At 46.2% G+C, this 26896-nt stretch overlaps 1 protein-coding gene across 2 annotated transcripts; it reads right to left on the bottom strand.

Moving 5' to 3' along the window:
* Positions 1-4065: 4065 nt before the first annotated feature.
* Positions 4066-25437, bottom strand: LOC119407299 (uncharacterized). Of its 2 annotated transcripts, XM_037674200.2 has the most exons (5): positions 25301-25437; positions 24613-24719; positions 17572-18534; positions 6579-6631; positions 4066-4205 (listed from the first exon to the last, which is right to left on the bottom strand). In XM_037674200.2, the coding sequence occupies exons 2-5, from the start codon at positions 24678-24680 to the stop codon at positions 4186-4188; spliced, it is 1104 nt and encodes a 367-aa protein (XP_037530128.1). In that variant the 5' UTR covers positions 24681-24719; positions 25301-25437; the 3' UTR covers positions 4066-4185. The 2 variants fall into 2 exon arrangements, with proteins under 2 accessions (XP_037530128.1, XP_037530130.1); XM_037674202.1 differs by lacking the exon at positions 24613-24719.
* Positions 25438-26896: the final 1459 nt, after the last annotated feature.

The following is a 26896-nucleotide window of genomic DNA, read 5'->3' as shown; positions in this document are numbered from 1 at the left end:
TGCCTGTATATATATAGATACAAAATGTAAAAATTTGGCGGGGTGAACCCTCCCCCATTCCCCCTCTGGCTATGCCAGTGGACATGAGGGTAGTACATGTTCAGAACAGTGCCCCTGCCTTGCTCTCCCGCCGTTCTTAATTTTTAACACCGGATGATATGTGAAGGTGATAATGGCTGATTGGGCTAGTTGGTGATTCATTCTGCTTGTTTGAAATACGAGCGCGTAACGTAGACAACGTAACGAAGCGCTTGTCCGTGTGTTATTAAGTCCATTGACGAGTAGTGGTGTTTCCCCAATTTCGGTGGCAGGTTTCTGCCCGAGGACAACTTCTTCATTTTAAGCGCGTAGTACTTTAGGGGCCCGGCTTGTCATCCAACCACTGTGTCACGTCGCATGGTAACGCAGTGGTGAATACAAGCCTAAAAACAAAGACTAACAATGCTTAAAACCAGTGCAAAGTAAACTAACAAGGCCTAAAATATAAACTACAGAAATAACCGAGAATTAATCACAATAACTTACCTAAAATAGCGAAAAATGATTCTGAAACATCCGGCTCATACCCGCGCCGCACAAGAGATGGCGCTACCGCCTCGGCAAGCGCGCGATTGTCGTGGGAATCGCCGAGTTGCCCGTGCTACGCACTTCCTCAGATTTCACGGAATGTCCATGCCATGTACAGCCACGGCCGGTCTAGAGGCGCGCGCTCGCTCCTTCCCTTACGGCCTGAGCAGCCGTCGGGAGTACAATGGAACTTTTTCTATACAGTCACGACGGCGCGCTCCGCGTGAGGGCGTCGCGAGCCAACCGCCCAAAGCGCGTTTCGCCGCATGCGCTTCGTGTTGTAAATCAGCTGTGCCCGGCCAATTTCTCGTGCTAATCACTTCTTCCGGTTGTAGGAAGCGGTGAAGGAAGTACAGGTGCGTGTGGGGACAGTCTGCCTTTCTCGGCACTCGGCAATAGAAGACGCACACGCAGCGCTACTAGCAACAACAATATTTTTTTAAGACCCGACCACCTTATATTCGATGGAGGCGAAAATGCCTGAGGCCCGTGTGCTTAGATTGCTGTGGCTCGAAAATGAATTTTCAGGCTACATTAAGCGCAACCAGGATTCTTATGTCGCCGCTTGCGTTGGAAACTTTACAGACGAGACGTACAGCTGCCCTGCTTTTCACCACAAAGTCCACAGTGAACAGTCCGATGTTTTCTGAGAAAAGGAGTAAACTATGTGCTTACGAAGAAATTTAACAGTGATCCTATAGAAGCATTGTTCGGAAAATTGAGGGCAATGTGCGGGGGCAATGACACGCTAGACGCAAGAGCCGTCACAGCTGCTTTGACCCACATTGTCAAGGAAAAGGCGCTACCTTCAAAAGACATGGGCATTCGCGACGAAAACATTGAAGAAGCGGCGGTGTCTATTCCGGAAGATGTTATTGAGGAACTTGAAGCTCTGCGAGAACCTCCTCGCAAACCACCGAACTCTGTTGCCTATTCAGGCTTGGTGTATGTAGGTGGTTACATTGCCAAACTCATTACTGATGTCGGTTGCGAAACATGCGCCATGCTAGTGACGACAAACAAAACGAGCAGTCCTTTGTGTCATCTTCTCCGTCAGCAAGAAGCCTATAATCTACACTACCCAAAGCCGGAGTTACTATCAATGCTGGACACAATTGTGACGTTATATCTTCCTCGAACGAAAATCCTCGAGACTCTGCAATTGACTGTTGAGCCATACCTTGAAGATTCGCCACTTCTGGACTGTCCGGAAGGTGTGGACAAGAGTCACGCGAGAGTGCTGGCTCATATTATTTCTGAGAAGTTTCTCCGAATTCTTCTTATTAACTACACAAAAAAGTTAACAGATCAGAACAGGCCTTCCGGTTTTATTCACAAGCCCTCACGGAAGCATATCAGGCTGTGACAGACTTGACTCCTTTAAACTGTGATCGTCACTACAGTGTTTTACCAGCAGTGATTTTTTTCAGTTCTCCATGCGCATGTTGTTGTAGTGCCAAGGAAAACATTCTGTTTCCCATTGGAAGAATTCTCTGAAAGTTTTTTTATGTTTCCTCTTCGTCTGCAGCGTGGCCGTCCCCATTATGCAGTGACTTTCACTTTTTTGAAGTATTTGTTTCAATATTAAAGCACGAATTAAGATGCATCCAACGAAAAATTGTGCAATTTTGTTATTTTCAAGTACAGAGACGGCCGGCACATACATTTGAAATAAACATTTCCTAAACCATGATTAAACCGTTTCCTCAACCAAATGCAATGTTCATCCTCTTATTTATTCTCGAAGTTACAGAAACCTTAAAAAAAAAAAAAAAAACAAGGCTGTGTTATAACCGCGTCGATGTTTTGCCGAGCAACAGAAGCGGGTTTATGAGCGGCCTGCGCCACCACTTCTGTAAAGCGGAATTTACCGGAGTCATCATATATACCTACCATGTTTCTATCGCATTGGTACCATGAATACCATATAGAGTAACATCAGAAAGCGCCACGGTAAGTCGGAAGCCGAGCACTCCCTGCGCGCGCTAGCTTCCGCAACGGCCGGGAGTGAGTTAGGAAGCAGTTGGCTCGGAGCGCCCCCACGAAATTGCGGCCATAGGTAGCAACAGCCCCCCGTGCGCAGGCCGTAAAGGAAGGAGCGAGCGCGCGTCTCCAGACCGGCCGTGGTACAGCTTCAGTAGCACCCACGTCCGCGTAAACGAAACTATACGGATCCGCGACATATAAGGGCTTACCTTAATATCTCTGAAGAGCTATTTACGTTGAATGCCAGGCATGCTTCAGCCCGCACTAGTCAGCAAACTAGTGTGTTCAGTCAGTGTCGTCGCCAATTAACACACTTCGTTGCGTAAATAAGAGCATGCAGGTACCACAACGCCGAAAAGCCGAACTGCCCGCGCTACGCACACTACGCACGCCACCAGTAGCTGATTGGCTTGGCTTGGCCAGGTTTGGCCGCTAGAACAATGCAGTTTCGGTTTCTGAACGAAGCCGTGGATGTCACGCCGCTCATGGGGCATCAATGAGGCATGGCGCAGGGGTTTGGCTCATCATTGTGTTTACGACTAATTTTCTCCACCCGAGGTCACCAGCGCAAACAAATTTATGTGCACAGCAGGAGGGTACACATTTGGTCCTATTGGTTAACGATTGTTTGGAGATAAGTCTTTAGTCTGCACCGTGGTTTGTGTTCTTTCCACGACCTTCTCTATGAACTTATAGTTTATAAAGAGTTCATAAAGTTTATAGATCAGGTCGGGGTTCTTTCATTTTGTCCCACCATTTAGCGCTGTTTTCTGCTCATAATTATGTACACGAGCTAAGGAAGCCAGCGACACAAGTTTAATTCAATTTCGTTAAGCCAATGTGGACAAAATTGAAAAGAGATTGATAATAATGATCTCACAGAAACATGGCTCCAAAGTTTTGGTGCGAAATTCAAGGAATGAAATTTTGACCATTTTTTTCCCGTCTGATAATGGACATGTAACAAGATTAACAGAGTTTTCAAAAATAATTCACCAGTGTAAAATGATTTAGGGTTTCACTTTAGCGTATTTTTAAGGGACTGACAATCGGCCAAGACGCACGATTAAAGCCTTGTGGAAGTGGAAAGGCCTTGGATTGAAGAGACAGTAGAGCATTTTTTTTTTTCGCGATTTGAATAGGATATGTATCTTTAAATGTCCTGTGGAAGTCACAAAGACCGGTGTGTCGTGATGCTTGTTGGACAAGCCTTCCTATGCGCTAAAGAAAATGGGCAGCATAAAAATTGGTTGGCAGACTATCATGACACACTGAACAGTGGGTTTGAAGGAGCACATCACGTCCAGGTTAATTTCGATCACTTGAATTTTTTTAAGAGCACCCAAAATACACAAGTGTTTTTGTACCCCATTTCCCGTCAAAACGCAGCCAACACTCCTGGCATCGAGCCGCAACCCTTGTGCTAACACTACAGTGCCGAAGCAACCAAGCTACCACGGCGGGCACCGACTGCCTTCAAAGATTCTACACGATGAAAGTGATACACGGCAATGCCTTTGGACAAATGACATTTATTTCAGGATTCTGAATTGAGAAATGTTTGGAAAAAAAATCTGAAAAGAAATTCTTGTGTGAAGCTGGTGATGTGGAGCGGCATGTCTACATGCTTGTTTAGCGCCATGTGTATGAACCTGCAAGAAACAAACAATTTTAAAGATAGTTGCATTTTTGTGTCAATAAATTAAAAGGAACTCACGAGAACGAAAAACAATATGAGGATTGAAAGCAACACCTTCCTCCATCAAAATACGAAGACTATGTGTTATGAGGATAAAAAGAAATTGCACCAAACTTCCCCAAGGTGAACTGCTGTAAATACATTATTGGATTGCATTGTTATTAATGAGCATAGCCAATATTAGCATTGCTGGTACTTATCATGAGTATCATCGGCTAACGGCTCTAAAACGTTTACTCCGATTTAACACAGCAATTATTAACAAAATAACATATATATTTCACCACCTAAATTGTTGCGTAAGGTCAAAGCAAACCTTTTACAATAATAAATTCACCCAGCTCTTGGAACACTTTTGAGAGTATACAACCGCCAGTGACCTACAGTGCACATTACACAAACTATGCACAAATTTCAAAATTAATGTATACGCAATCTTGATTACAGTTTTGTATCATAGTTTCTACATCATAGTTTTTACTCGTTCTCTCACTGAAAACGTTGGGAGTCTGTTCGTTATGAGCCTTGACCTAAAGCACAGATCATGTTCAACTGCATGACAAATGGCTCTCCCAGTGTCACCTAATCACCTTGCATTAAGCTGACACCCGCCTAGCTTTCTGCAATACTCTACAGCGCTTCCATTCAATTATACTCGGCGACAACTTTTCTTGACAGCACTGTGGAAGCTACATAACCAAAGCACATGCCTGCTACCGTGCCAAAATATAGTACTTAAGTTTACTGATAATTTTCTCATTTGCCTTGCTGAAATAAACGCTGCTTCATTTATTATGAGACTCAAACAGTTGCGGAAAGTCGTAGGTAAAATACAGTTATTCTTCACTTTGCAAGAATGCCTTCTTGTTCTTTCCATTTCTGAGACAGCACCACCTTTTCAGCATGCCCGTTTTCCAAAGCAAACATGGCCTCCATGAGGTAGTGGGTCAGTGTGCGGCTGCAAACCCGCTGTTTAGTTCTCCAAGAAAAATATACTCTTAATACGACACTAAAAGGTACACTGAGCAATCGAAATGTTTCTCCTATTCACACTTTTCGTGTATATAATTTTCTAAACGCGTTAACGATGCGAGTGAGCAAAACCGAAATCAGCCGCAAGCTGCCGTACTACTTGTGGAGCAACACGAATATGCGGAAGCCCCGCTTCCATAGCCTTCGCTCCAATGTCAAGATAAGTTGTCGCTGAGTATAGTATAACATTATTAGCCTAACAAGGAAATAAAGCAAACCTACAATATTTCTCAACAGTATCACTTGTAATAGTACGCTTATAGTGAATATCGGCAAAGGCCATTTCGTGTCAAACGACGCTTCGTTATTGTGGGGTTCAACGAGACTTGACTACACTTTTTTTAAAACGGCGTGAGAAAGGACACGGTCAAGGGTACTGCACGGCACTTACAGTCAAACCACTGAAGTAACACCTGTCAAGAAAGAAGTATCTTCGTTATCAAAGAAACCTTTATAAATGCATATTCGTACACTTTAACAATGGTGACACTACTCCTAATTTACTTCGTTATAACCGACCATTAGCATAATTCTTTTTCCACTCTTAATCAGGCTACTTCAGGACTTGTCACAAGAGAAATTCACTCTGGCTTCTTTTCTTCGACAATGAAATACACTATAGTAAAACTACAGCCACAAACTGGAATGTGAGAGCAAGTCTAACGAGTCGAAACACAATCTGGCACCCACAAATTTACCCGTGTATGATGTGCCATTTTGCCTGCTAAGCACCATCTGGAGCTTTTCGAGCTACGTACGGCTAGCGGGAATAATGGCACTCCCGAGTGGCAACATGCAAGAAGTACAGGGCTAGCATAAATGATTCATATGCTTTGAACAGGCTATATTTTTAAAAGTATTACACATACACACATGAAAGATACATGAAAAGAGCCAAACTCGTCAACTTTGTATTGTGTATTCCAGATAGCAGCATCACTACTGCAATCCTAAGTCGAGCTCAAATAAAGCATCAGTGCTGCAGAAAAAAATTGACAGGACTATGCTACAAAATGTACGGAATGAGCTCGATTATCGTCTCGACCTGTGCCATGTCGCCAAAGGAGCGAATGTCGAACATTTGTAGAGGGGAACCACAAACTTAGTAAGTTTGTGGTACGTTTCTTATATCTTTGACGTGTATATGTGAAATATTTTTTAAAATATAGTCTTTTGAAAACGAATGAATAATTCATGCTAGCCCTGTATTTGCATTTCCAGCTTGCATTCCAATTTAGGCAGCTGTTACTTCTGAACAACTTCTAAAACAAATGAGAAATAAAAAGCAACATACCAGATGTGTAGCTGCGGCCCGGTCCGTGTGGGAGGTCATTGTACATTGGCTGCCTGGAAGCACAAAACAGAAGAGCAATGCAACGTGAAACAGTGGGCAAGATGCGCCTACCGTCTGATGACTATTGCCCGAAAGCCCGACAAAAATTGCCAGGCATCATCTAAGCATGCAGGCGCAATGGGACTGGAGCCATCCAGCAGGCAGTGTTGGCATCAAGAGAAAATTATGCCCAGTTGGATTGTTTCACTGCACTACTTGTGTGCTTACAGCAAGCAACACAAGAAAGAACATGTAGAGCTGGGCATTCTAAGTTCGCTGTAGGTCGTCGTGCTGTGGGGGCGAACAAAGTGTTACAGATCGCTGACCTTCAAAGTCAGGCAAGCCTGTACCAAACTGCCAAGACTGTTGAGACTGTGTAGCAGTCAGTAAAGTCCAGTGGGAGACCACCTGTAAAGTTCTTTCCAGTTGCAAGGCAGTGAAAATTTCAACGCTTTCCATGCAAAGATGGCAGCATTCGAAATAACATTGTTCCACTATTCATCCCACCCAATATCCCATTGGGTGGGATGGTCCAATCCCACCCATCCCACGCACTCTTGCCATTCCATTCCCTGTGTCAGTTTGTTTTCTTCGGCTTCATGACCCGAGATATACAACGTGGGCAAGTATGGTTCCGCAATTCCAACGCAACGAAGCTTGCTTTGAGGACTTTTATTTCAACATGGCAGTGGCTATGCTCCTAAGGCCACTATACACGCACGGCAGCTCTTGCTTCTTTTTATTCTATTGAAGCAGATGGCAGTGTAAGTATCAGCGTGCACAGGGAATCCATGAGTACAGAATAGCCACGCCTGACTATCCTTGACCTACGAATTGGAGCAAGAGCATGTTACAGACTGTCCACCGAGGTCCATGTTGGTACTCAATGAGGTTCCACTTTGCGGATGACAGTTTCTAGGACAGTTTGCTTCAAGTCTTCCAAGCTGATTCACGGAAAAAATTCCGACAAGGTCCAATTTTCGGCAACTTCAGTACCACAATCCTGCTTCGGATGATCACATCAGCATTTTAATAAATGCTGAAGCATCTTTCCCTTGACAGTGGCACAAGCGATGAACTCAATCAAGGTTAAGGCAAGATGGGCCTTTCTTTGGTGAATCTAGTCATGGCGAGTTCCATTGTGGGAGCAAGTCTGTTTTTCTCCATGCAGTCGTCATTCCTCAGGTGCTCTGCAACTTTCCCAGAGAATCGCCAGGGTTTGAAGTAGTCTCAATTCCGTGGCTTGTCGACTGACTCTATAAGCACTTGTGAGTGCATCTTTGGACCATGGAAGCACCACAAGCACATCCTCATGTAGGTGAATGAAGAGAATTATTTCAGTATGCCGAAACCCTTGAATCACTGGGTCTTTAGAAACTTGCTTGATATGTTACAGCACTGTCCGTGCTATACCTCAGCTGCCACGGCCATCCAAACAGAATTGGTATGGCTTGTGAAATGGATATCCATCTTGCCTCAAAGGCTCAAAAGGCTCCCAAGCTCAGTTCATGCAATGGCCTGCTTCAACTCGATGGCTCCTATGCAGATTTCATTGCCTTGATAAAGCCCTCCACCAGTTGTGTCCAAACGAATGCTGGTTTGTGGAGGTTGCTGCTGCAAGGAACCATGGCCACTTTCATCAAGAGCTTGTGCGGCGCCGCCCTAAAAACAGTCCAGGCTTCAGTACCATGATCCACATTCATGACTTGTCTTCCTTGTTGGTGACTCTTTCGTTGAGAAGGTAATGTTACGGGTTTGCATAGCAGCAAAACTGAGAGCTGGGTGAGTTTGTATGTATCCATCTTGATGAAAAAACAGTGTTAAAAGATGCAAATGAGCAAAGAAGAAAATGACACACGAAGCACCCATATCTCTGTTTTCTTTGTTCAACTGCACCTTTAACACTACAGTTTTTCGTTGAAGAAGGTTTGTATATGTTATTCTGGATGCAAGGGCTACCTGAAGGTTTTCTTTGAAGATCAGTTACTTCCCAACTTTGAAGGGGTGCGGCTGAAATCACCCACTGCAGGCAATGAAATGGTCTATCTATTCTTCGTAGGCAACCTGTATGCAGACTTGTGGATCCCAATGGGAGGGCAAACGTCGACCTGTTCAGTCGGCACTACTGTTGGCAGCCCTAGCTTTTCTATAGACTCAAGGAAACCGAGTCGAAAGCACAGGCCCCCTGCCTCGTGGGTTCTATGCATTTACCTCTTCCTCTGCAGGGAAACGGCCGTAATTGGGCTAGCTTTCTTTAAAGAGACACTAGAGAGATATACAATTTTGTGCTGTACTAAAAAATACCGTTGGACAATGCCAGAAAAACTACTCTTGCCAGAATGTCTGGTGAGCCAAACGGAAAGACAAGCAGCGGCACTGCCTCGAAGCTTATGCACCAGCTCACTGCGATATTTACAGATATTGCTGGCATGAGCATAGACTTGGTAAATTTTTTTAGTGGTGGAAAAAAAAAAAGACTGCACTGTACTTTAGATTGAACTTGATGTTTGAGACTAAGCTACAATGGCTCAATGTGAAAAGATGCTCTACAATTCATGACATTGCAGACTTGCCAGCACCAAAATTTCAATGGCAAATTTTTTATAAACTATGGTCATTTTACTTTCAAGTGAGTGTTTCTCTTTGGTGTCCCTTTAAAGGCATGACGTCATCTTGTTGTGAAAATGGACGGCATTAAGGCCTTTCTGTAGGAAAGCAACTCACTGAAATTTGGAAGTACCCATTTGGCAGGGAATACACTGCAGCTAATGACAGTGTTCACAAAGTTCAAACATTACTCTGCAACGAGAAGTAGAAATTAATTGGTCTGCAATGGGCACTGAAGCTCTATGTTCTTGCCAAATTGTCCTGCTATCATGCAAGAACATGCGTGCCGCATGGGTGTCCAAAGCCTGCTTAACCAAGGCCAGCAGTTGCCTTGCTATGTTAGAGAGGGATCCACGGATGAAAGTGCTGCTATGCTTTTCCTTACGACCAATCAGTGAAGGCAAGTGGACATCCAGTGTTGTATTGAGAGATCCATTGATGACAGCAAGCAGAGAACCAGCATAGTCCAATGCACAGATCCAGCATGGTCACAGGCTATATGATGAATGAAGGCAATCGGTGATCCTCTGTCGTTGAAGGCATCCATTGACAAATGCAGCAATAATCCCAGTGACCAAGAGTGGTTTTGTTAGTTCAGTGGCAACGCAGCTTTGTCCAGGGTTGCCACTGGAAGGCAACAATTCAGTAGTGTCCACTGGAGAGCCTGTCGCACGTCGCTGACCAGGGCTGGCCAATCATAGGCAAGACATGATGCAGTAGTGTCTAAGGCTGGTCTGTTCAATTAAGTTATGCCATGATTAAGAGCCAAGACAGATCCATTGATGCAGAAAAGCAATCATCCAGTGTCATACAGGTGAGCTTCAATAACAAAGGCCTTAGCGATCCAGTGTAATGAAAGGTTAATGCAGTGCCCAAGCGTTACAAAAGACATCCATTGATGACAGCAGACAATTGTCCAGTGCTTCCCAAGGCATGTTTCCTGAGAAAAGCAAGCCACAGATAAGCATGCTGTGTCATTAGTCGACTACCGAACGATGCATTGCTGAAATGAAGTAATGACCCAGCTGTCAAATCGAACGTGTCCTCAGCTGAAGGAGGATCACAGTGATCTAGCATTGTCCAAGACTGATCCACTGTGAAGACGAGCAGTCATCCACATTTTTGTGAAGGGCTCCGGTACTGTGGCATGCAAGCCACCATGACCCAGCCTTACAGTTCATCTATCGACGGGAAAAAGTCACGATGTGGTGGTGTCAAAGGCGGGCACTGTTGGCAGTCCCCCTTGTGTAAACCACTTGTTGCAAACAGCAGCAATCTACCATAGCCCGGGAGTGAGCCTGTGATGTTGGCAATTGCTCCCTTGACAGTGTTGCCCAAGATGTACCCGATTATGAAGACATACAGTCATCCAATGTTTCCTGGGAGGCATTTTAGAAGGATCCAGCCTGACTCAGGACAAACCTATTGACAAAGGTAAGCTGTGAGGCAAATCGAAGAGATAACCATAAGAAAAACATTTATCCGACATTTCAGCACCCCCCAGCGCCGATGTTCCCTTCCAATATTGCAGCCCAAATGCACTCCAAGTGGCTGCAAAATGATGGTATACCCCAGTGATCCAGCGTCAATCACTGGTCTGTTGACATGGCCAAGGTTTAAGCCAACGCCATTTGGCACTGATTCACTGATGAACACAAGCACTGTTCCAGCACTGTTGGAGACGTGTCCAACAAAAGCGGGCCAGTGTTGCGTGAAGTCCAGTGTTGCCGGAGGCTGACCACATGTCGAGGCACACAGCCCTGCGCTGCTATGCAAGACTGATCTGCTGACTAAGATGCAGAATTGAAGCACGGCGTCAACAACAGGAACTGGAAGACGTGACAGTATAGTAGCGTAGGCCTAGCCAGTGCAAATGGCAACAACGTCCAGCACAAGCCTCTCCTGCGTAGCGCTGGAGATCTGACTGCGGTGCTCCACAGGGTGCACTTCTTCATTACATCTTCCCCCTCGCTGAAGATGGAGCCACATAGGTGGTCTAGGGCATCGTGAGGACATGGCGCTAGTGATAAGGTTTGAGGTGGTCCGCGTGAACAGTTTCGCGCCCTCGGCGACGCAGGTCTTAGTGGCCGTGAGAGATTCAATAAGGTAGTTTATGGAGAAGTTTGCTGTAGGACCCAGGAGGGTCCATGGTACATGGTGACAAAACTTCTAAGAGACACCTGGCGTAGAAGTGGGAGGCACCCACATCCAAACGAGAGTTGGGAGAAAACTTGTGGTGTGACCGATCATCGTCGTGTTGAAGTTGCTGTAGCCTTTGTTCTTGTGTTGTAAGAGAGCGAGCAAGTTGTCGACATTCTTCTTCATTATACGACAAACATATATGTCCAACTGAAGTCTGTCTATACTTCAAAGCCTTGATTGATCTGCAGAGAAGGGCAAGCAGTTGGCATCGATGTACAATATATCCACTAGAGGAGGTGAGAAGTAATCCAGCATTCATTTAAGACTTAGTGCGGCATCACCCACGACTGCTCTATCAACAAAGTACAGAGCAAAGTTGGATTATTCAATTACTTTTGAAGGCACACAGTGATCCAGTGTTTCTTAAAACAAGTTAATCAAGGTAAGTTGCTACAATGTAACATCTAATGACTCATGCGCCCAAGAATTTGTTGCAGTAAAAAAATTGCAGCTTTTACAAAAGCTCCATGAGCAGACTTTTCCTTGTAAATTTATGCTGTTACGTGCAAGATTGCAGCAGTTTCTAAGCAACATTATAATCGGGGCCACCAGGCAAATTCAGCATCCAGTCGATCGGGCGCAGCGTTAACCAAAGGGAAAATCTCTGTTTGCAATTTGCAAACACTAGAATGATACAAAAAGCCTGTCGTGTAACATCATGATTTGGAGAGCTTTCGATATTGAGCATTCTCTTATAAATAAGTGTAAGCCTAAGGGTTAACCCAAAGAATCATTACTGCATGTTGTGAATGGCTAGCACACAGAAAATGCCAGATGCAATAAAACAAGGACAGTAAGCTACACAGCGACGCTGCTCACGCTTATTTGTTCAGCTATTTGCACTCGAAAACATACCTCTGCCTCGACAGAGGCATTTTCCTTATGCAGCTTTGTGCACTTGCAACAAGGCATCAGCACTGTATTGGCACAGTATACGTAACCAACAAGAATTCGATCCAAGGTACTCAATGTGTGAGCAGTCATTAGTCCCACCCTCGTCGCTGGGTCAGATAACTGAGCACTGGGTAGAACTTGGGATATTTTCTTTGAGCAGACCTCCATGATAACCCACCACGCAGCTGTGCTGGCCAGTCCTTCTGAACTACCAAGCACAGCAAGGGCTCAAGGTACGACCAACACTGGAAACGTATAGGGGCCACCAGATCGTCTTGCGTTTTGCAGTTCGACAAAGAGTAGTCCTCCATCGTCTGCCTTGACAGCCGCAAAGCTTAACGGCATAGTGCAGAGGACCTACAATGTCAAACACTATGTGTTGGTGTTGAAGGGCAGTCTTCAACAGTGTGATTTGCTCGTAGCAATGAGATATGGATCACGACGGTGAGCATGGTCTATCTCTCGATATTTCATTACTGATGAACATCGCTGACTGGTCATTTCAAATTCTGCAGTGTTGCAAAAGCTGTGGGTGCCAGCAGCATCAAAAATGCAGTGGGACCAGCGGATAAAGTCCGGTCTCTTCAGTTTTAAAGGAAAGCCGTCCTGCCTGGTCCACCTTGTGAGTAGCACAGCTGTGAGACATAGTGCAAAGGAGACACTATGTCAAAGTCTCTGTCCTGGAGTAGTGAAGGGTAGCCAGATTGTGTGGAGGAGTCAGCTTGTAACTCCCATTTCACAATGCAAGCCCTGGATCTTGCACTGTGAAGAAGGGCAGTCTTCTGTGGCGTGCCATCAAAGCAGTGCAACCAAGATGGATGGTGCGAAGGAGTCGCTAGGTCAAAATCTAGCCTTATGAGCCCCAGAATGGCAGTTTGGCAAAGTGCTTCGGCAGCAGCATGGCCGTCACAAATGGTATGGAGAAGCAGTCAGTTCCAGCTTTACGTATTGTCGGTGGGCAAAAAAGTGGTCCACTCGTGGTATGCCCTCCCAGGAGCATGGCTCGGAAATGAGGTGCAGAGAAGTCCCCCCCCCTTCCCCCCGTTAATTGAATTCCCACATATTCATGGTGCGCAGAAGGGCAGCCCTTCCACACTGCGACTTGACAGCAGCATGAAGAGATGAAGGATTCTTGAGGATGAGGTGTTGCTGGAGCAAACATTCTGACAAGCGGCCTCATCTTGGCTGATCGACGAATTATGTCGAGCCCCACGCCTTCCCTATGTACAGGAGGGCAGCATTCCACTGGGTTACTTGACAAGCACAATAGCCAAGGCGGATAGCCTCAAGCCCCTACGCCTTGTGCGCAACAGGGCAGTGCTTTATAATTCACTTTGAAAACCGCATGGCCATGAGAAGAGGGTACAGAGAAGCTGCCAGCTCAACTTCTACATGCCGTTTATGCACTGAAAAATCATTCTTTCCATGGTATGCCACAACAGCAGCGCAGTAGAGCACTCTTTGGAAGCATGCCTTGAAATCGGCAATGCAACCAAGACAGATGGTGCAGAGGAGTCCCTTGGTCACACTTTTTGCCTTGTCTGCAAAAAAATAAAATTAAGGCAGATTTACACTAGGGGTGCCAAGCCTGAAGGAAGTGTAGAGCTGGGTAGCCTTCGTTTTTCTTTATTTTCTCTTTCATTCTTTTCTCTCCTATTTTTTCTGTCTCTCTTTCTTCTTCTATCTATATATTTCTTTTTCTTTCTCGCTCTTTCTACCTTTCTGTCTATATCTTTGTTTTTTCTCTGTTTCTTTCTATCCTATGCTTTCCTCTCCCTTTCCGTCCTCCTCACTTCCCTTTCCCACCCCCTTGCTATAATACACTATACAAGGCTATGTTTTGCTCTGTTAGCGTGCCTCCATAGCCGAGTGGTTACAATGCTCGCCTTCGGATTGTGGATACGGGGGTTCGAAACCTACCTCATCAAGAAATTTTTTTGCCACGAATTTCTCTCTTGCTGTCATTTTCTTTCTCTCTTCGCTTTTTCTCCCTCTCTGTACTCATGCTCGCCCATCCGTGTTACTGCATCCCACGCCGGACAAATCGGCACAGCGGAGTGTGCGCCGGGCATACATGTTCGGGGAGCAAAGCAGGGAGATGAGGACGAAGTGAGCACGCTCCGGCCGAGTTATTCCGTTGCACGCGCCGGAAAGTTAGAGGCCAGTCATGATGACGATAGCTTATGCGAACACGTGACGACATAACAAAAAGCATAACAGCTCCGCTGTAAAAAAAAAGGCAGTTCTCCGTAATATGCAATTTCAGAAAGCACCGAATCGACAGATGTTGAGAGCTGGCAAAGCACCAACAACAGTTTACGCCGGCTATCGAACTGTATCCAGGCGCTGAAATGATCTGTCTGCTGAGCGGAATCTCAAGGAGTAACCATGTAGGTGTCATGGCCACTTCAACCCGAAGCCGCTGAAGACAACCTTCGTCCATCCTGGAAAGACGTCGACAGCGGAACCACCCCGTTGTCTGAATGGAGCCCTTCGTGGTGTGTCTCAAGAGCAGCATGGCCAAGAAAGGTGCCCAGGAGTTGCCCTGTCAACTCCCATGTCTCACACTCAGGCAGAAGGGCAGTCATCCATATGCTTTGACAGCAGTGTGGTGAAGAGAGAGGGACCACCTCAATCTCTAGGTCCTGCTGGTGTGCCGAAGGGCAGTCTTCTCTGGTATGCCCCAACATCTGCATGCTGCATGGCCAGGAAATGTGCTGGGGAGTCACCGTGTCAAGTACCACGTCTCGTTGGTTTACAGAAGGAAGGGTTTGTTTAGTTAAGTGGCAACATGGCAGTGTCCAAGGTTGCCATTGGAAAGTGATGATTCAGTAGTTTCCACAAGCAACCCTCTGAAGACCGTGTCACACGTCACTGACCAGGACTGGCCAATCATATGCAAGATACGATGCAGTAGTGCCCAAGGCTGATCTGTCGATGAAGTTGTGCTGTGAGCAAGAGCCAGGACAGGTCCACTGATGCAGCTAATCATCCAGTAGCATCAACACCGTACAAGTAACAGCAACGCAATTAGGAAAGGCGGTGTAAGGAAGCGACTATGACAACACAAATTACCACCCTGAAATCTGCATGGCCAAGAAAGGTGGCGCAGGGATCGCCCAGTTGGCCCCCATGCTTGGCATTATGTAGCAGGGAAGTAGTTTTCTGTGGTGTGGCCGGACAGCAGCACCAACACAGTGGATAAGAGTAGACAGGTCAAGCCTCGTGCCTTGTCAGTAGGTTGAAATATGGTCCTCCACGCCGTGCCTCAATGGCAGTGTTCCCAAGAATGACAGACACGGCTAGAAACTGGCCGTTAGTACCTGCACTCAGCGTACGAGGCTTCTCAGTGGCCAGTGCATCGAAAGGAAGAAGACTAAACCACAACACAAGTTGCCAGCACCTTTTCGATCAGCATGGTTGTGGCTCTCTGCTCAAGATAATCAATCCTTGCCTCAAAAGTGTAGGGCAGTGTGAAATGTTTCACATGATCTACACTGTATTTGACTTTGAAACAAGAGCCCACATTGTAGAGCAAACAGACTGGATCAAGTCAATTTGCCCAGAAATGTGCAAATTTTCGATGCAGCTCCAATTTGCAAACCCCTGTGGGACATCCCTATGGCATTCCAATGAGGAAACATGGCAGCATTGTCAAAAAGCCCTTGATGCCAATTAGCACAGTGAGTAAGATCACTTGCATAAGGAGTACAACCACAGCTGACCAATGTGGCCATTACTGCACAACTGTTCGCAGTGAATGGATGAACAACCACTGCATCAATGTGCTGGCCATTCTTGCAGACAGCAGGTACTCAACTGGTTTGCAACACATTTGCCTTTTGGTGTGGCTAGCGAAAATGGTGCAGTCTTTTGCTCGGCTCTAGTATGCCTTTGGCATGGCAGTCACGGAATGTACTAACCACTGAAAAGCAATTATTCCATGTATGCGCCATGTACTGCACCTTTCCCCTACAAACAAACCTGATCCTGTTCCCCACTAGCACTTACAGGTCTCCAATGCACACTGACAATTGCAAGTTGTCAGTAGCAAATTGCTTATACGCGTCGAGAAGCGCTTGAACGTGGCTTTTTTCTTGCTCATAACACTTCCCATCCCCTTTTCTCCTTGAATAGTGCATCTCAAGACGACTAAGTGCATCCCATGACGGCGTTCCTCCTCTGTAGAATTCCTGCCTTGAACCAATAGTCCATTTGTGAACATCATTTTCAACTTGAAGCTGTCCATAGGAACATCTTCTTGCACACAAAGTTTATGGATGCAAAACTTCGGTGTTGCATCCTTCCTTGGTCAGCTGCACTTTGCACCTTTTCCTTCTTTTTAAAAATAGACAGTGCACATAGCAATGTTAGGCCATACGCATTGGTCAGATGACCTGTGGTACGTGGCAAGTGCCCGTCGTTTCGTTGAGCCCAATGACTTGTATCCCAGCACACTTGAACATCCAAGGTCTTGTAAAACTGTGGAGCTCAACTAGCTGAAGCAAGCAAAACAAACAAGCTGGTGTGACATGGCAGACTATGAAGCCATTGTACCAGTGTCACGTGCTACACTAGAGCCCCCCCCCCAGCAAGACCGTTCAAATCTTGCAAATTTACAAGGTGCGCTGAAAGACAACCATCATACCACTGCAACAGCTAGTGGCCTTTCTCAACTGGCAGTCAGTGAGCTACCAGATCCACACTGCTAGAGAAATGCTATCCCTAACGCTTACCTTCAGAGCACATTGGCAAACTTTAGCTATACTCATTTTTAGAATGTCACATGCACAGAGTCACAGTGGCACATGTGCTTTCGTGGGACACAATAGTGATCATTTGTAATCCTCACTCAGAATAAACTCACGCAAGCGAGACTGCGCAGAGGTCTCTATCGATGGGCAGAATGCCTGCATGCTATAATGACCAGGCCTCAATGTGTCAACAAAGGCAACATGGCTCAATGATGCAGCCCGAAGGATCAAATGGCTGGACCATGCGGTTAAAAAAAAGTGGTTCGTGTAATGTTGTCTTTGTGAGCATGCGGACCGTTACTGAAAAGCAAACCAGTGATCCTACAGGCCGGCTGGCACTCGTGGCATTTCGAAGTTACATGCAGACTTCGAGCGCATATAAGTTGTCCGCCCATGTTAGCCCAAACTTGGCATCGTTGGCGAGGTCGCTGCAGGGATACTCCAGGATCCTGTGTACGAAATGACAAGAATGAAAAAAGAAAGAGTGTGATCCTCACATTGGCGGAGGAACGGCCCTGGGAGATGGACCCTTTGGGACAGCAGCGTGAGGGGCATCATCATAGCGAATGTCGCGGCCAGCAGGTTCCCATCGGGAGGCGTGGCGCTTCCTGTCCGGCGACGGAGACCGGCCACTTCGCTTCATCCTGTCGCCCAAACGTGGTGGCGACATTCTATTTGCCTCGGCACCCTTCAGGGACATGAGCAAGTTGGGCGTAGTGGCGGCGAGGGAGGCCGCGATGATGTCGGGCCGTGTGGCCTGGAGCACGCGCAGCGCAGCAACAACGTCCTGCTGCGTGGGGCCCGCAGCCTGAGAGGAGGAGGGGGCGTACGACTCCCGAGCCTTGACTCGTTCGCGGTGCAGCTTTCCCTGCTTGTGTGTCTCCCAGTGGATCACCAGGGTGCCGCAGATGGGGCACAAGTTGCGCAGTTCCTGCTCGGAGTAAGTGGCCTTCGGCTCGCTGGGGTGCCTGTCCTGAAGGGTGCAGCCGCGGAACGGCTCGTCGATCGCGTCGGGCCGCATGCCCTTTTCGGGGCGGCACTGGTCCCTCCACCTCTCCCGCGAGAAGTACGAGATGGGCACCTCTCCGATCTGCACCGTCCACGTGCTGACGGAGTGGGCGACCGGCTTTCGCGACGACGATCCTCGCTCGTCCATGTCGGGAGAATGGTTGTTGGCGGTGCCCGCGCTGGGCCTGCGAGAGGCAGCATCCGAAACCCTGCTCATATGCATGGGTGACACCATGTCCTGGGCCTGTGGAAGGGCTCGAGGCGTGACAGAGGGTGCCCTTGGCCTGAATGAGTTGCGAAACCCCGCGGACCGAAATCCGGTTGCAGAGCCGCCGACTCTGGGTGGGGCGGGCCTCGACGTGCTTCGAAACCCGGTTGAACCACGGGTGCGCTGTCCTCCGCGGGGCTGATACCCACCTCGACCAGGGGACGCAAAGCCTTGGTTCGGCATCCTGTAAAAATAAGTATTGAAGGGGGTGGGAGTTAAAGAACCAGATCCAGCACTCATATGTTTCTTCTGCCTCTGTCCTTCTCAAAGGAGGCTAAAGACCAAATTAATATTAAAGGGACATTGAATAAAAATACTGCCGCAAAGACTAAATCCAGCCGAAAGACAGGATGCTAAATGCGACAAGTACGCTGCTGCCTTAGGATAAAAATTACCGGAAAGTAACGAATCTGGTAATTCTGATGGTGAACAACCGCACCTGGCAGTCGCATGGTGTAACACACGCTTAACACTGAATATGATGTTAATCCTACCCCATAAGACTTTTGTAAATGATTTTTTAATGGAAATATAGATAAAGAAAAAACATCTGAAACAGTAGAGCTAAACAGCACTTGCACTAAAGAAACCGCTTTCAATAACATACAAAGCATCAAATGGATCTCAACGGCTAATAATGTGCTCCCATGCTGTAACTAGTGTTAAAAGCTCTGCAGATACATTTGTTTTGTGCTAGTTTAGAGGTTTGTTCTGTAACTCAAATAATCAAATGTCTCGATTTACCACAAACTAATAAACTGTTGTTTCCAACATTCGAGCCTGCCCAATTTTCGCATAGTACTGGCTAGTGTGTGATCAGTACCTACACCACCTCAAGTGAACGAGCACACATTTTGCAACATTGCAACCTTGGATATGTGTACGTACAGATGTTTCAAGTGATATTTCCCAACTAAACTGAACACTGAATACATAAATTTCTAAAAGTGAGAACTGTCGCGTAAATGTTGGTTTGGCAAAGGAAAAGTAGGTTTACTTACATTTGGTACAAGCAACTGTGCTCTCAATTGGACTTCTAGTGAACTGAGAAGCTGGATTATTAAAACAAATGAAATGCCTTACATAGCATGCCATGACATTGACTATTTAAATGCAGAAGAAACAACATGTCACCAGACTTTCACCAAAGTGTATTAAAGGGACACTAAAGAGAAACAATGAATCCGTTTAGATTGATAAATTGTGCTCTCAGAATTAACGTCGTTAATTTTGCCATCCTAGGTTTATTAATAGAGGAGAAAATCAAGTTCAAATTTTCATTTTTCAATTTCGCGCCGAAATCTCCCCGCGTGACGCCAGGGATTTCAAAGTTTATTTGTCGTATTTTGGCGCCACTGGCTCAACGAAATTACCACTAACTTGGTATGTTAAGTCCATGGCCCCCCCCCCCCTCCCCCCAGAAGACAATATACTTCATTTTTACAATTTAGGAACTACGTAGTCCCTGGTAGCCGCCGTCAAAACATGTGACGTCACGGCGAATGGTGCGGAAACTTCAAGGTGGCGTCGCCACCCACACTTTGTTTTTGCGCGTTTCTCGCTTACCAAGCATCTTCTCGCAGCAAGCGTGGTGTTTTTGGTATCGTGAAAGAGTACTTTACTAATATGAGAAAAATCGTTTTGCTCTTTAGTGTCCCTTTACACTTGACTACAGTGTCGGGACATCAAACTGCCCCCCCCCCCCTGCCTAATTATTAACAAATCAAAATTGATAGGGCTGCTGAAAGGAAATGCATTATATTACCTATTTTATTTCATGGACGGAAATTTCAAACAGAAGATATTCGGCCCGTGCTTTTGCCTAGGAACTGTGTACTCTGTACAACCAACCACGACTACCTCGCAGACGAGTTTCACAGACAAGTTACAAATGTCAACGACTTGCATCTGGCTTTTGCTCCGTGATAAGTCTGCTAACCTTTATATTCATACACTATCGAATAGGCATGAAACTGAACTGTTAATCATCGTTACGCTGATCAAGCAGTGAGGATATGTTTCTATGCACACCACTTCACACATGTCAAGGCTGCAACTAGTCTTCTAGTCATCACCATCAGCACAATCTAATACAGCCAAATGATGGCTAGGTGGGCTAGTAGGTGGGCTAGTTGGTAAAGCCTACAGTTCAAAGCACTGAGAGCGCGCGAAAAAGGATGAAGGGCGAGGCAGACCCACACAACACGAGCAACATTGCGTTCAGTCATCGTGTAACAATCAGGCTTCACCGACAATTTCAACTCCGCACAACCTAACCTAACTGAACTGACTGCCTGTTCTCAAAACCGTCCAGAATGACAAATACTGTCATGCAAGACAAAATGAATTGCGAGAGCTAGCTTCTTTAAAATAAACACTAATTACGATGTCTCTGCACAGGCTAGCTGGTAATTGCACGCACACAATTAGTTTCTATGTGCGAGACGTACAAGGGAGCCAACCACATTCAAGAACTATCTCTACTGGACTCTAATGGCAATGAAAGTACAGCATGTCACATCAGTATTATTTGGTAGCCAGAGAAATGGTGGACCAGTGATTAACAAGGATTGCAGTGTCTGTGTAGAAAGAAAAAAAGCTTCTGTTTTAGTAAGGCAATTGGGATATACGTAGAGCGTAAATAGTAGGCCAAATGCCAAGCCTCAAGTGTGTGTGCACATTTTTGTTATTTGCAAGGATTTCGAAAGCGATGGACTAAAGTAGATAACTCGTTGCCTGTCTGATAGTTTTTTGACGGCTGGAACGGTAGGGCTAACGAGGCTAGCTGCAGCCAATTCACCCAAAACATACTATATGACCGATCGGGTCAAAGACACTTGAATGCCACTTTAGGATAGCTCTGTTGCTTTTCCTTGCTATGTACAACACTGTATGACGGACCGAAACAATCACTGACTTTACAAGAAGGATGAATTTCCAATGCACATAACAGTCGCTAGAAATCGCATGAATTTGTTTTTCAAGAGAGATGAGGTGGCCACACAATCCTGATAGTGTGCTATGAACAGTTGGTTACAACATAAGAAACGTCAGCTCCACTCACAGCCATCACTGTCCCTCTGACAGAGAATGTGCATAAATGCTCCACCCAATCGCGCTTACTCATTTTCGTGACGTCATGCACCTTACCAGCGCTCCTGATAGTTGACTTTACCATACAGACACATGTTTGTGTGCCTGGTTGTAGGTCGTAAACTTTAACATCCAGGTAAATTTCGCCAGGGATTGTGACGTCGCTGCTCTGCCTAACGTAGTGTTTTGGGTAGCAACGACGAACCTTTAACTCGCAATATGTGTAGTATTTATTATTTAGATTAGCCGAGAAAAAGTACTTGCGGCACGAGTGGAAACAAGCTAGAACAACTCTCTCACAGCTGAACTCCAGGCGCGGCCGCGGTTGTAGGCGGAGCTTACGTTTTTTTCTTGGGCTGTAACCGAGTGCAGCTACAAGAATGCACGCAATCTACGCCTAGGCTCACAAGACCACGACCTCCTCTATAAACTTACGACCTGCTCATCGGCACTTCCCCTACGGCGGCGCGCGGTCCTGAAAGCTTGCGGATAGGGACTGAAAGTGCCGCCAGCACTTACCCCCATAGCAGACAATGCGGCGGCTTCGTTTACATTGGGCGCAGGCTGGTCTTGGGTTCCTGGCGCACTTGTGAGCGCGTAATTGTCGTCTTTTTTCGAGTTTCTAGCGTCTAGACTGACTGATTCACAGAGTTTTACCGTCTCAAAGCAACACTCTGGCTATGCGAAGCACCGTACGTGGTGGGCTCCTGAATAATGTTGACCACCTGACCGAAAATCTAAGCGCGCGAAGGCCTTTGCATTATGTATCCGTCTACGTGCGAGCAGCGGGAACGTGTAGGCAACAAAAAAATCAAACATAATATACAAAGAATGGCCTGCAGAATGCAGTACTTATATTCCTGGTGTTATTTCGTGCAATGTTGCCCTACCTTATCGTTCTCTATAGCTGTATGTGCAAAAATAATTCGTCCAAGGGCTGATGGTGGGTTCATCTTAAAGCCGAGTTTCTGCAGGACTACGAAACACTGTATTCGACGCAAGCGGTCGCCCGAATATCAACTAGTATATCAGTTACACATATTTTTTTATCTACTCTCCTGTCTTCCTATAATTTAGTTTTAGGTCTGGGCAGATATACACAGAAAAGTATTCCTAAATACAGATATCGAAATACATGTGCTGGGAGCCTCAAGCACAGGTTCTAGATACATATGTGTTTTTGACATAACGGGATATTTCCGAAATGGTTTCGCAAAAAGACGAAAAAGGTATACCGGGATAGTTACAGCAATACAGATACAAGAATGCAAATACTAGAGTATACATTTATTCTAGACATCAGATCTGTTTTGAAAATGTTATGGCGCGTTAATTGCACTTTAGAACAGCAGCTATACTCAAATAGGCTGTAATTTAGACAGCATCGGTTAAACCTCAACACAAAACTCTCGAAATGGCTTGAGCCCGAAAAAAAAAAAATTTGTGGCGTGACAACTGCCGAGACAGTATACTTTAATCGGCACTGGATGGCAATAGCTGCTCCCGCAATTGTGCCTGTCAGCGGCGTCTGACGCTTTATGAGATGGGCCATTCTGCACGCGTGGGGAACCCTTCGCCGCCCGCACTGTCACAGACCGGCGGCGTGTCTTTGCTTGGATTAGGACAAAAAAAGTCTTCCTTTCCGCTTTTGAACACATTGAGTTCAGTTCCGACAAAAAAAAAAGTAACGATATATGATGCCAGTGTCCTGCACTGCGTCGCGATATGATCGATACGTACAGTACGGTCCACTGTTAAAGGGAACACTCCAATGAGCACCTTTCATTTTGCTGGCCCTTTAACAGCAAGTGGACAGGGAAACGTCGCTCATGCCCTGCACGAGTCTGTCAAAAAGAGGCAGAACTGTCAACTACCAGTAGTTTTATGCAAATCTAAGCCACTATGTTTTTGCAAGAGAGCGTAATCCGAACAAGCCCGGCACGCAAGTGTTCCCTTTAACAGTGGACCCGTCTGTACATCGTACAAGTATATTTCACTAATGAGATATATACAAATACCATTTTGAAAATCCATCTCGATACAGAGATACAGATATTCAAAAGTATCTCTAAAATACTATTGAAATACTCTTGCTGCCTAGCCCTGGTTTTGCTCCTATCATTTTTCGTTCCATTGCATGCGTGGTTCTTAACTTCTGTAGTTTCATTGTCACTCTTCAAGTTTCTTCATTGTATGTTAGAACTGGCAAACTGGAATAGTTAATGTACACTTTCCGATTCTGTGACAGTGGTATTGTCAGCCATGGGTTAAGAATGCACTCATTCTCATTCCTCGGTAAATCTGCTATAGACATGAGTATAGCTCTCCGGTATATTTGACCTAGAGTACTCTTCTACAGATTCTCGTATCGAGTTGTCTGCCGCGAACACTCTTTCGCTGAACATGTAGTATTATTTTGTCTTCTGCATATTCATCTTCGACGCTACTTTAACGCGTTCTCAGTTTAGGTCTGCGATATATTTGTTTTGCAATTCGTCGCTATCATTGCTGAAAGAGCGCTCGACACCCCGTTCTTCAGAAATGACGGCTTTCATAGTATCTCGTACAAATGTATTCCCATGTCGCCTAATGATGCACCGGGAACTCTGGATACATAGCAAGTAAGTTAAAAAAAACCATAGACCTTTGAAAACGCAGCAGCGCATCATTGGGGGAATGTACTGCTACCATTGCCTATAACGTTGCTTCTGATTGCGCAGTCACTGCGATGTTATCGCGTGTCACTGATGTCATGCAATAACTTCCGAATGTCGCAAAGGCGCAGACCCTGAGTAGGCAGCAACCGATAGCGAAGCCCGCAATGTTGCAAGCTGGCGATGCCATGAGGGCATAGATGGGGGTCAGTTGTGGCGCTGCGGCGTGCGGCGCCAGTTTGGGGAACTAAAAAAAACTGGCGACACGGGGAGCGGCGGCATGAGCAGGTCGGAAGTTTATAGAGGAGGTCGTGCACAAGACATAGGGGGGCGAGAGAGAGTGATCGATTGCCAAGGAAAGTCGCCCGGCACATCAGTCAGCATAGCGGGGGAAAGGAGCACAAGGGGACGTAAAGACGACACTCCCTAAAGCCCACAACCACCGAAAACACTCGAATGAGTTGAGGGTTTACATCGGCTAGGCCTCGTCGTGCATTATCGGGCAAACAACTTACGATATCACTGGGTTCCCCGTACGCGTGAGCACCACGCGACGCTTGGGTTGATTTACACCTCGAGGCATGAGAATAAGCGGGTGTAGTAGGCTACGAAAGGAGCGCACCTGCACACAAATACGACGAGAATTTCAAAACGAACCTGTTGCTGTTACACTGCCCAATAAAACTGGAGTGCTATGAAAGGACGGTTATCGCTCTATTGTCCGCCCGCGCGCGCGGAATGGCTGGCTCTGGCAGCCCGCGGGTAGCCAGAAGTTAAAACACAACACGGGGCGCAAATGGTGGACCGCTGTTTCCGTGAACACGCCGTTTTGTTTTCCGAGAACAAAACGACATAAACAACGAAACAGCTGCTTCATTGTCCCCGTATGCATCGCCTTCGCCACTTCATCTTCAGTTCCTAGCCGACCGATCGTGCGAGCCAGGCCTAGCGGCCGATTCCAGCGACCGGCAGCCGAGCCAGTTTGACGCTTGGCGAAAAGACTGAAGAACGAAATGGATCGCGAAGTCGAATAGCACGGATTTCTTTCAACAATTTGGGCCGATTGTACACTTGCATCTAGTACGCAGCTCAAAAAACGCAACGCGAAACATACGCACGAGACACAGTGGCAAAAACGCGAGCGCGGGGAACACGAACATCGAGAACGAAAAACGAATCAAACAACAAAAGCGGAGTACTTACGCAACTGAACGCTACGCGCTGCAACGGCAAAACGAATTCAAGCGGCACTTGAAGTTGACGGGCCGGTTCCTTCGTTCTTAGCCTCTAGGTGGTTAGCCTAGCGCGTTCACTTTCCTTCGGCGCCCGTATCTGCTGTGTGGCACGTGCTATGGAAAGGCTACGGTTGGCTGCTACGGAACGGCTACGGGCCTACGGCTACGCGCTGTCGCGTGTATCCGAAACATATCCCCTAGGATGGCTGGGGCCTATACTGCGCCGCTATTGGCCGGAGATGGTCACGTGACCTACACGCACTTCCGGGATTTTTTTTTGTTTTTTGTTTGTTTTACGTCAACATGGCGGCGTCCATAAGCGAAGCCGCGCCCGCTGTAGAGATGACGCCGATATGTTTGGGCTTTTGGGACGGCGGCGTTTATGTCCGCTGTCGGCGGGCGTGGAAGACGCGGCACTTGTACGCCTTCGGATGTTAGCTGTTTTAAGGTAAGTAGTTGTCTTACCTGTGGTATTTACGCTGCGGTCTTCTGTTCCGCGCGTAATCTACATGTGTTTCAAAGTTGCAGTCTTTTGTGACGGGGTGCTGCTTCTTGCTACACCGCACGTTCACCCAAGAGTCCTTTGTCATCTTTTTCTTATGACGCGATGCACCGCCTTCCAGCTTTCGCGCGGTGAAGATAATTCGGTGAAGATAAATCGTCTTTCGAAAATAGTAACTTAGCCTGTCCGATTATCTCTTCGCCAATCCGTAAAATTTCAAAGCCTTTGACCACTCTATCACATTAAAAGTAGGGAGCGCAGTTCTTCTCATAGACTGATGGTTAAACTAACGTCCAAAAACGTTTTGTGCTGTTTTGAAAAATTGAAATAAGCAGTAAACGGTACATGCCAGCTTGAATGCATATCTCTGTCATGTTGAATCAGACATGCAGTGCAAGTAGTAGTGTCCACTGTTGCCCATGCAACATGAATATTGAGAAAAAAAAGTGTATTATTGTGAAACAAAAGTTGGTTATTGAATTCAAAAACATAATTGGACAGTACAGACACGCATGATATTTGCAGACACAGTTATTAGAAATATTGTACACATTCCTTTTATTACTGTCACTGAACATATTACACATGAGTGCTGCTGATACAGATATGAGAAATGAACTGCAAATATGTTTTGCATGAAAAAAAGAACTGCGAGGAAGCATAGTGAAATGACAGACAGTATGAAAAGACAAAAGGAGACAGACATGTGCACTCATAAAAAAAAAGAAACGCTCTATATTTCATGCACTTCTGAAAATGAAATAATTTGCGAGTCAGTGCACACGTCTGTCTCCTTCTGTCTGTGCCATTTCGCGCCGTTTATCATTTCGCTGTGCTTCAAAACCAACTAGCCCACAAACAAGCATTAACTGCAGGAAGCTTTCCTAGACTGTGACATGTTTTGAAAGAAATGACTGTGAGAGAAGAGTACTTCACAGTGCATGTTATCCAAGACATAATGTCATGACCACATTGAAAGGACACTTCCGGGACCCTATTTAAAATACTATGTTAGACGACAAGGCTGAAGATCTTTTACTTGAAGCAGGATTAGAACACCAC

Source organism: Rhipicephalus sanguineus, chromosome 10 (assembly GCF_013339695.2).
Source record: "Rhipicephalus sanguineus isolate Rsan-2018 chromosome 10, BIME_Rsan_1.4, whole genome shotgun sequence".
NCBI classification, from domain to species: Eukaryota; Metazoa; Arthropoda; class Arachnida; order Ixodida; family Ixodidae; genus Rhipicephalus; species Rhipicephalus sanguineus.
This window is presented reverse-complemented; position numbering and strand designations above follow the sequence as displayed.

What these genes read in the sequence shown, in the direction of transcription:
- LOC119407299 (XM_037674200.2), bottom strand. Translation starts at nt 24,680, where the DNA reads ATGCCTCGAGGTGTAAATCAACCCAAGCGTCGCGTGGTGCTCACGCGT. An exon ending in ACGGGGAACCCAGTGATATC is followed by an intron (nt 18,535 to 24,612) that starts GTAAGTTGTTTG and finishes TTATTTTTACAG; the next exon opens with GATGCCGAACCAAGGCTTTG. An exon ending in AGGGCCGTTCCTCCGCCAAT is followed by an intron (nt 6,632 to 17,571) that starts GTGAGGATCACA and finishes TTGTGCTTCCAG; the next exon opens with GCAGCCAATGTACAATGACC.